This window comes from Arachis ipaensis, chromosome B09 (genome assembly GCF_000816755.2).
Source record: "Arachis ipaensis cultivar K30076 chromosome B09, Araip1.1, whole genome shotgun sequence".
Lineage (NCBI taxonomy): Eukaryota > Viridiplantae > Streptophyta > Magnoliopsida > Fabales > Fabaceae > Arachis > Arachis ipaensis.
The window spans coordinates 49,699,020-49,710,006 of NC_029793.2; the positions used below are offsets into that span (position 1 = coordinate 49,699,020).

The 10,987-nt window shown below is 35.0% G+C and overlaps 1 protein-coding gene, 1 long non-coding RNA gene and 1 pseudogene across 4 annotated transcripts in view; 1 reads left to right on the plus strand and 2 right to left on the minus strand.

Annotated features, from left to right (window-relative positions):
* The window catches only part of LOC107617034, a 5,032-nt gene extending 1,459 nt beyond the window's left edge, over nt 1-3,573 (plus strand). Inside the window, exons 3-4 of one of the 3 annotated variants that reach the window (XR_002354254.1) lie at nt 1,199-1,457; nt 1,555-3,573. This is a non-coding gene — a long non-coding RNA (uncharacterized LOC107617034). Of the gene's footprint in view, nt 1-1,198 lie in introns of all 3 variants that reach the window. The other 2 variants (XR_002354255.1, XR_001614763.2) reach the window with 2 other exon arrangements.
* LOC107615458 lies at nt 3,949-4,948 on the minus strand. Its single transcript, XM_021111881.1, has 3 exons — nt 4,614-4,948; nt 4,108-4,475; nt 3,949-3,995 (listed from the first exon to the last, which is right to left on the minus strand). Exons 1-3 carry the CDS (start codon nt 4,946-4,948, stop codon nt 3,949-3,951), a joined length of 750 nt encoding a protein of 249 aa, XP_020967540.1.
* On the minus strand, nt 5,785-7,185 carry LOC107615457 (annotated as a pseudogene).

Here is a 10,987-nt window from a genome sequence, read left to right on the forward strand (position 1 = left end):
AAAAAAAAAAATTATATTTATAAATAAATTTTGTTTAATTTGATTTGGGAATAAATAAATTATAAAATTGTTGATGCAAATGAGGATGAAAAGGAAAAAGAGGATGAAGTTGACAACATTGACGACATTGGTGTGCCTACTACAGGTATGGCTACTACAACATATAATCAATTTGAGATATTTAACAACTAACTTGTTTAGGTATTAAGATATTTTTTGTTGACCGTTTAGTTATTTTTATTTTATCATCAAGTATCTTATTTTTTCCTTCCAACATTTAAGTTAGTATCTACTTTTTGTCAAAAAAAAAAGCTGATTTTTTTTTCATATGAAAATGATTACAGTGTAATACTATGAAATGGACGTGCATCAAGTTTTTACATTGTTATTGGTGTCAGTCAAACTCAAAACATAAGTGCCTTTTTCACCTTTTTCTATTTTTTTTATGTTTGTGAAACAACCCAAAACGTAACTTGCATTTTATGAATGTCAAGTTTCTCAATTTTTTGTTTGTTATTGTTTTAAGCCCAAAACACAAGTTAAGTTTATGAAAATGAGCATTTTTTATTTTTTTTTGAAACACTAAAATGAAGATTGCATTTTAAATGGGCCAGAAAACTTTTTCGAAAGCTGCAAAATGCATCCTGTGTTTTGTATAAAAAAGAATATTTTAATCGAGAGTCTTGCCTATAAATACGAAACTCAATTCAACCCAAGTTGTACCTCACTTCTACTCTCATTCCTCTTTCTTTCATATATCTCATACTTGTGAGTTTTTTTTACGACTAGTTGTGTCAAAAAAGCCGAGTTAGGTGAAACTGAGGTTATAGAAGGTATTGCAAATTTGCGACTGTATTATAACGGTGAGATTATACCAAATGCAAACGAAGGAGTGACTTTTTGTTTGTGAATGTCAGTTTTCATTTGGTGTTCCATTTACCATGACTTTTGTTTATGACTATCCGTTTTCATTTGCTATTCCTCATTTACCATGAGTCTTTGTGAGAACATACAAAGTCACATTTCGAAAAGGGTGAGCAATATTTTGTACAGAAATTCTGTACAAGTATTTGGTGGGCTGATATAATTTCAAATAATGTTTATCACTGACGGCGCATGTATGCAATAGATGTTCTATATTTATCAACAAACCAGATTTCATGTGCCGATGATAGATCTGTACGTTGTGTTTGAACAGCATACGGGGATGGATGCGGTTGGCAAGGAGGTCAATGTTGATGAGCTCGGGGATATAGATTGGGAAGAAGATAACAATGACAGTGAAGATGAGTTTGAAGCCAACTATGAAGTAAATGACAAAGACGATGACGGAAAGCTGGCAAGCAATCTGGCGTACAAAATGAAGTGCATGCGATTATAAGTCAGCACCCCTTTGGTGTTCTGTCTTTTATGCTGACTCTGGATCTCGAAGCCATGCATGTCATGGAACTTCCTGAGTATGCGAATATGGATATGTCATGATTATTAATTAAAGTTACCACTACCATTTATTTAATTTGCCTTGTCCGACTAACGGTGGTTCACATGTCATAGTGAAGGCAATGTTGCGGCGGAAGATGGTGAGTTTAGTGTCGAAATGGAATTTGGTTCTAGAGAGTCGGTGATATTTGCAATCAAAAGCTACACTATCTCTAGAAGAGTTGATTACCTGTGTATGAGTCTGAGCCATAGACATTTTATGCAAAGTGCAAGGGTTATGGTGCAAGGTGCGATTGCTTATCTGACATAGCTTAATTCGAAAGAAAGGGTGTTGGGAGATCAGGAGATATAATGGCCAACACACCTGCACCATGGGGACGATTTCACAAGATCATGCCAAGTTGGACTCAGACACAATTGCAGATGCTATTAGGCCGTTGGTTGATGCAAACCCGTCGATAAAGGTGAAGTCTATTATTGCAGAAGTTCAATCCAAGTTCAACTACACTGTAAGTTATTGCAAGGCTTGGTTGGCAAAGCAAAAATCTGTGTAAAAATTTTCGGTGATTAGGAGGTTTTTTATCAGACTCTGCCAGTATGGTTGAAAGCAATGACTGCAAATATGTTCTGGTCTCGGGTTCAACTAAAAACGCTCCTTGTTTACCGTGAGAGTGAGGAGGTTCAAGGTGTAAGAGTTCTCCATCGCATTTTTTGGAGCTTCTATCCGTGTATGGTATCGTTGAGACACTGCAAGCCATTGGTGCAGGTTGATGATACACTTTTAGTTGCGGTTGTACAAGATGGGAACCAAAATATTGTGCCTATTGCATTTGCGATAGTCGAGGGTGAGACGACAGACGCGTGAGAGTTTTTCTTAAGCAATTTGAGGAGATATGTTGTTACCATTAATGGTGTGGGCATTATTTCTGAACGTCATAACTCCATCGACGCAGCAATAGCTTGCGATAATGGTGCATGGTCACCACCATGAGCGTGACACATGTTCTGCATCAGGCACATCGGGTCCAACTTCTTAAAGAGGTCAAGGCTCCGTATTTGCATAAACTCGTGGTTAACACATGTATTTAAATTCGCTGTTATGGTCTTATTCATAGTAATTTTGTGGCATCTGCTTTTGATTACATGGTTTGTTCAACAAGCTATTCTAGGACGGAATAGGAGTACAACAAAAATTCCAAAAGGCTTAAAGAGCGGGGTGAGGCATATACTCAATGGTGCGATGAGATCGGTGTTTAGAGATGGGTGTTGGCATTCGACGGGGTCATCGTTGGAGATATATGACAACAAACTTGGTAGAGTGCATAAATTTTATCCTGAAGGGTGCACGCAACCTTCCTATGACCGCCATTGTTAGATCTACTTTCTATCGGCTAAACGAATTGTTTACTCGGAAAAGCGCCGAGGCTCATGAGCGTGTCTACAACGGATTCAAGTATTCAGAATTTGCTACCAAAAGAGTTGAAGAAAGTTTTCAATGTACAGGAAACATTGTCGTCAATCGGTTCGACAGGCGCAATGAGATGTTTGAGGTTCGCGAAATGCAAGATGGTTCCATTTACACTATTAACCTTGCGCAACGACACTGCGATTGCGGCTATTTCTAGGTCGAGCGACTCCCATGTCACCACGTTCTTGCATGTTGCGCTAACTAGCGTCTTGATTGGCAAGTATATGTAGATGACGTGTACAAGATGTCTGAAATTTGCAAAGTCTACAGAGGAAAGTTTGTTCCAAGGTTGTCAAACTCGCGAGTCTAGGTAAATTTGTGAAACTGACCTAGACTCGACTCAAACTCGTACGAGTTTACCTGTTATATATATATATATATAGGCATTCAAACTTAACAATTTTCACATCAAAACACATAATAAATTAACATAATACATTAATACTACAATTATATTAAATACTCTCTACCACACATTTAAATCCTTCACAAGTATGCATCTAGTTCAACATAAAACACACAATCACACAATTAAAGCTTCATATAACATAACCAAAAAAAAAAGAAGAAAACAACAAAGCAACAATTAAATGTTCTAATAAAGTAAAAGTCTAAAACTGAAATCCTCCAATATCTTCATCTTCAATGGCATCAACATCGTCATCTTCACCATCTTCATTAGAAACATCATTTCTTTCAAGTTCAAGTTCGACACGGCCAACATAATCATCATCATTCACATGTTCATCTTCTTCCTCCATGAAATTTTGTTGTGGATCCTTAATGAACTTATTCTCACCTCCCTCGTGCATGTTGAATTCATTACTATTCATACTTGGAATAGCAAATTCATTACTATTTGGATCATCATTAGTATTGTCATTCATTGGCAAGTGAGAATGCTCAACACTTTCAGCAAAATTCTCATTAACATCTTCAGTTATCCACTCATCATTAGAATGCACTGCCTCAAATTAAGTTCTGGAATTTTTCTAATTTGCTTGCCCTTTAACTTCAAATTATACATCACATACACTAAATCATTCATTTTCTTTTGATGCAACCGATTTCTTCTCTTTGTATGAACCTAAAAATATATAATACCAATAGTTAATAAATATACAAAAATCAAAATTAAAATAAATAAAAAATAGTTCTAAAAATCACCATTTCAAATGCACTCCAATTATGTTCACAACCAGATGAACTACAAGTTAAACTTAGAACTCGGATAGCAAACTTCCTTAGTTCTGGACAACTATCTCCATAAAAGTTCCACCACTCAGTAGGTAGCATGGCCTTTCTACTACTCTTTACAGTTTCATTGCCAAAGAGGCCTCTAGCATAATGAAAGTCAGGAAGTTGTAGACCAACCTTTTCCCTTTCTTCCTGGTTAGGAACCAATTTTTTCAAACAACTATATAAACCAATCTTAATGTCAACATCATCATCCATGAAATTTGGTTCATAGTGATAACGAGGATTAAGATAATACATAGCAGCATACAATGGCCTATGCAGTTGGCTTTTCCACCTCCCATCAATAATTTCCCATATAGGTTCATAACTAAAAATAACAATGCAAATGAATAATAATAAAAAAAAATCAAATAAATAACTAAATATAATAAGAAAGCATGGTAACATGATACATTGATAATCAAATATTAAAGCCTTCAATTAGTTAAGATTACCTCTTTTTAACACAACCGAAATTAGTCTTGATTGTTTCTTTGGCTTTTTACCTTTTTTCATGCTTTCAAATATGAAACCCATGGCTAGTTTTTCATTTGAATCTACCAAGCGAAGCACTGTAATGAGAGCAGCAGCAGCCTTGAGGCATATGACAATATTCTTCCATAGCCTACTATCCAAAACCATGTTTTGGATTCTTATTCCTTCAGGCGTTGATGCAACCTTAGTTGTCTTCCAAGCATTAGAAGTAAACATAGTCATCAATGGTCCTTTATCATCATGAAGACAAGTGAGAGTCAAATAGACAGTGGCGAATCTTGTGGCATTTGGCTGAATCAAGTCCATTCCCTTTGTAAAATTCCTCAACATGCTAATGAGCATACTCCTGGAGTATATAAAAGTGGTGATTTTTCTTCCCTTTTTTTTATGGTTGTTTCATGCACCACTACAACAAATAAGGGTTTTCGCAACGGTCAAAAACCGTTGCCGTAGATTGAAAAACCGTTCCCAAAACTTTAGGCAACGCTTTGGCAACGGTTTTTGACCTGTGGTATATGCGGCCGTTGCCAATGCTCAAAGGTAACGGTTTTTTACCTAAGACAACGGTAAAAAAAAAACCATTGCCAAAGTTACTGGTATAGACAACGGTTTTGACAACAATTTTTAAAGAATGGTTTAGAACCGTTGCTGGATAGGCAACGGTTTAAAACTGTTCTCTTTCATGACGTAAGGGTCTAAAACCATAACTGGATAGGCGACGGTTTTAAACTGTTGTAGTTTTATTATTCACAAAGCCAACGGTTTTAATACCATTGCCATTTTATAGTTGTTTTTGACAACGGTTTTAACACCATTGCTTTTTGTGACTTTTGACAATGGTTTTTTATAATATAATTCTTTATTTACAAGAGTTTTCTCATGAATGAAATTAGTTCCAACTTTTTTTTAGTGTCAATAAATAACCAAAACTATTTGAATCAAATTACTAAAAAAAACTAATTGAACATTTACCATCAAATTTGACTTATAAAAATTGTTGTAAGATCCACAATCACATGATATCATCATTGCAAAATAACATAATACTAATCTAGGTCATAACTACTTTTACTTATATATCATCATTTTTCAAAATACCATAATACTATAGCCTAAGGGTGGCAATTTCTTCATTCTTCTTCAACAAAATTAGTGTGGTAACTCAGCTTGAGTGGACTCTCTTGGCTTCAATGGCAACTGCTCCACATAAAGAACTAGAAAGAATCTTAAATCTGATCTTTATCTGTATAAATATTTTTGACAGATTAGAAAACCTGGATACTAAGCATTAAAAAGACAAACACAAAGTTTTGCAGATAGTTAACCAAATATCAGGGAAGGTATCTGTGAAAAATAACCTTGACAGTCAAACTGGATCTGAATCATGAACAGGGAAAAATGCAGGCTGAACAGGTAAAGGATATGATTATCGAGAATGAAGAATGTCAAGAGTTAAAAAGATATTAAATCGCCAACCTCTGGATTTCTTCGGTGAGGGCAGGAAGTGGGGAGAATAAGTAGGCAGGGTCCACATTTCCCTGCACACCTATTCCACTACCCAATCTTCTTCTTCCATCTGCCAATATCCACAGTCCAGTCCAGCCCAATAACATCAACTCCAGTATCTTTCATACGCTCAAGGAGGCCACCATTTCTATTTATATAAAGAACAATCGGTGTCTCAGGGCATCTTTTCTTGACCAAATCTACAATCTGGATGTTTAGAAATCAGTAAAAGGCAAAAGAGGAAAAGATTTGGAACAATAGCATCTTGCGCCCAATGTTCAATTCGCAAATATTTTATGTTTTATAAATTATGATGATGCACTCAATTAATAAAAAAGTTTGAAGGTGTAGCCTCTGATTTGGACTTTCTCTCTGAAATTCAGAAGACCAAGATCAACATCCAGTGAGCTTACTTACCACTCGATGCTTACAAATTACAAGCTCTTAGCTCATCTTATTATTTACCAACCAAATGACAATCATGAGAGCTTGGAACAAAACAATAATTTACATAAAACAAAACCTGTAATCATTGCAAACCTTTGAAAGTGACACATGGTTTGTCTAGTTCAAAGATTCAACTAAACAAATAAGCAAAAGTTGAAATACATACACTTAGGCTTGCTATGACATGGATCCCAAATAGAACTGTTCGAAAAATTAGAACACAATTTCAATAAGATGAAAATAAATGGAAACTATTTCTACATTACCTCTTTGATATAAGGCTTTGACCAGTGTTCCCACATATCAGGTGGTAGTTGTCCACCCATGAATCAAATATTTGTATGCAGTGAGCCCGAGACTCCACTTGAAAAACAACATAATCTGCTATTGCTTGCGCCAAATAAGAGAGTAGAGTCTGCAATAAATGTGGTGCTGTATGGCAGCCTTCACCAGCAGAGGATCTGAAGACAAAATCACCACAAAAATCATGAATTTCTCTTGCTTAAATGAGTATAATCAAGAAAATGAAAGAGTAATCAAGAGAAAGAAATGCTTATAACAGTCTCCCAAATTTGAACAATATTACTCATTTATGTAAAACATACAAATGAATGTTAATTGTTAACATAATTTTTTCCCCTCTTTCTCCATGCCTTCAATCAATCAACTTCAACAATCTCTATTAATTGATTCATCTAAAAGACTCAAAAATACTTGAATTACCCTTTCCTAGAACCCTATAACAATTTGCACCACTATCGAAAGCAACAAATTTGTTAAAATTGAATGCTATTAGCGACCAACAACGTCACCTTTATTATCACACAGATAAAGTAGCTATATTACCACTTCAAAAAATAAATGAACTGAAAGAAAAATAAAAAAGAAAAAGAAGCTAAATTGAACAAAATGAAGAGCATAATGAGAAAAAGGAAAAACTATGGTACCAGAAGAAGAGGCAGAGCAAGTGACGGAGAAGTGCGGTTTTGGGTTGAAAGGAAGTGAAAGTGTAGCGTTTAAGGCATTAGAATGTGGAAACAAAGTAAAAGAAAAGAACAAATTGAGGTTGCAACTTGTACCTGAAAGGAGCTTTTGAAGAGTAGCACAAGCTTCCTTCCACGCTGGCCTTTCAAGGATACAAACTTATTTAAATTAGGCTGTTTCAATTACAAACACAACATGGAAGCCAATTATTGTGCTATGCAAGAATTTAGCCATATACTCAACCATTAAAAAAAATTCTCATCATCAGATTGCACAAATAGCGGTAGATTCAAAGGAAAAAAAAAAAGCACAAATTATTGTCCTATGCAATGAATATGAAAGTAAAAGAACTAAACCACAATGTCAAGCTACTAATAATAATAAATAACTGACCTTTGCCAATGATCAGACCAAGCTGCTTCAAGGTAAGTGTATGTCCAGTTTGGTGAAATTGAGTATGAGGGCAATTGGAATCAAAACAAAATCACAGCAGCATTGCCAGAGAAACAGTTACATACTAAATCAATCTTAAAATCAAAATAAAATCACAACAGCATTACCAAATAACCAGTTACCAAATCAACATCAGAACAGCATTATACCAAATCAACATTAAAATCACGCGACAGCAAAGTAACTCGTAGGGTAAAGCTCACCAGGACAGTGGCGAGTTGCAGCAGAAACAGAGTGCGATCCAGACGCCAACGATGGCACACAGCTCAACGGCGATGGCGACAGCGAACCCAACGCCGCCAGCGGCGGCTTGGCAACAACAGAGGCGACCTCCTCCTCCCTCATCGTGTTTCTCTCTCTGTGCAAACCCTTTTTCTCTCTTCGAGCTCCTCAGTAGGGGCAGTGATGGGAGGTGCGACGGCGACAACGAGCTCGATAGTTAGGACCTTCAGCAGTGGTGATGGAGTCCTCAACGATGGTGGCTACTTCTCCTCTCTCGCACGCACTCTTCTCTGTCTCCACACCTCCGGTTCGCGCGACGATGCCAGCGGCTCCAAGGAACGGCGGCGACAGGCGGGCAGGGCTCAGCAATGGCGCCCTCTTCTCCCTCTACTTCCCTTCTTCTTCCCTGATTCCCCTTTCTCTTTTTTCCTTTTCTTTCGTTTCCCCTTTCCTTCTGTTTTGTTTTCTATAAGTGTGTTTAGGGATTCAGGTAACAAATTTAGGATTTTTGTGAAATTAGGGTTTTATTTGGTAATTCTAGAATTATGGTAAAATATATACTAGTAATATAATAATTTTACAAAAAATTTAGAATTTATAGAATAAATTGTTTAAATTTGTATGATTATTTATAATTATTTTTATATGTATCTTTTAATTTGTATAATTATTTAAATAATATTAGAAAATTGTTGTTTGATAAACAACTGTTGTAATGGTTATAAAACCGTTCTTTAAAATAGTCAAAGCGAACGGTTTTATTTTGTTGCTATAATGTAATAAAAAATTGAACTTCATTAGTAACATTGTAAAAACCGTTGTCTAAAACCATCAAATAGAACGGTTTTAAAGTGTAGCATTTTGGCAACGGTTTTTATGTGTTTCTTTTTTATAATTATTTAAACAACAATAAAAAATCGTTGCTTAAAAACAAATCATAGTAACTGTTATAAAACCGTTCTTTAAAATAGTCAAAGAGAACGGTTTTAATTTGTTGCTATAAAATAATGAAAAATTGAATTCAACAGTAACACTACAAAAAACCGTTGTCTAAAACTATCTTAGAGAACGGTTTTAAGGAGTTGCAAAATTTGGCGTTGCTAAAGCCCATATTTGTTGTAGTGCACCTTTAATTTCTTTTCAAAATCTTCCAATATCAAATCAATGCAGTGTGCAGTACATGGTGTCCAATACAAACTTTTGCTTGTCTCCATTAATTTTTCTCCAGCAGCCTTATAATTAGCAGCATTATCTGTAACAATTTGGACCACATTCTCTTCGCCAACAAATTCTACAGCATCTTCTAGCATTTTGAGAACTTTATCCGTTGTTTTTGATATGTTAGAAGTGTCCAATGAATAAAGAAAAATTGTTACTTTAGGGCTATTCACCAAGAAATTACAAATACTACGCCTTTTTTTATCTATCCATCGATCCGACATGATTGAACAACCAGTTCTCTTCCACTCTGCCTTAAACTCTGTAAGCATTTCATCAACATTAGTCACTGCTTTCTTTAATTGAGTTTCTTTTAACTCAATAGTAAGAAGGAGGTTTGTAGCCAATTCCATATCTTCCAACCATCTCACGAAACTTTAAAAACTTAGGATTCTTAATAACATTGAAAGGAATAGCACTTGTATAGAAAAATATAGCACATTGCTGATCACATTATTCCTTTAGATCCTTCTTCATCGTTTGATTTATTGTTGATTGAACTTGAGCCCTTTTTCCTTTTGTGACAAAGTTGCGAATATCTTTTCCCTTTTGTTGAGAATTGTCCTCCTCTTTTGTTTGCTCAGGATAATCCTCATCATCACCAAATCTTCTCTTTTTCAATGATGCTTCTTTAGCCTCCACACAGACTTTCAACATCACAGCCTTAACTTCTTCAGGTACTAAAGCACAAGGCTTTGAATCCTCTTTAGTACCGACAAGATTATGCTTGAACCTATAAATTTCTCTACTTATAGTCCTTAGGCAATAATTACACTTCACTTTTTTACCATTGCCTTGAACATCAATCCCATGTTTCCAATCTATATCACTTCTATTTTCAGTTGCATTTTTTTCCCTAGAAACAGTAGGTCTAGGAATACTAGGAACTGAAGACCCTGTCCCTGAACCAAATTCTCAGACATTTTATATTTTTGTCCCTAAATCAATAAATCAACAAACCAAATAAATAATTAGTTGAAAAGTTATCCACTAGAATACAGAGTTTCAGATTTAGTTGCAAAGTTATCCACTAAACAGTTGCAAAATTAGTTATTACAGAGTTATCCACTGAACAGTTGCAAGGTTATCCACTATCAAAGTTGATAAATAATAAATTCAAATTTCAAATTTCAATTGCAAAGTTATCCACTATCAAAGTTGATGAATTCATAACTAACACTAACGGTAACAACGACAAATTACAAGAAGCAACAATTAAGATTTAAGAACAGAATAAACTAACACCAACATTTTAGAATTTCAGTCTTTCAGATATTCAGGTTCATTATCAAGTAACAACTAACTAACAATCTAATACTAACAACTAACAAGTCCAAAACCAATGAACCTATTATCTATTGATATCAGTAGTTTAAAAAAATAATTAACCCACACTAGAATTTAAACTAAAAAAAATTAAAAAGTCAATACCAGAATTAAAATGGCAGAATTCCTACTAATATTATTGATATTTAAATTTTTTTTAAAAAAATTACCTTGTAATAGGAAGCTCAA

Coding starts and splice junctions, on each gene's coding strand:
- LOC107615458 (XM_021111881.1), bottom strand. CDS start 4,948: ATGGACTTGATTCAGCCAAATGCCACAAGATTCGCCACTGTCTATTTG. Junction 4,476..4,613: donor TCAAGACTAATTTCGGTTGT/GTTAAAAAGAGG, acceptor TGTTATTTTTAG/TTATGAACCTATATGGGAAA. Junction 3,996..4,107: donor TTTAACTTGTAGTTCATCTG/GTTGTGAACATA, acceptor ATATATTTTTAG/GTTCATACAAAGAGAAGAAA.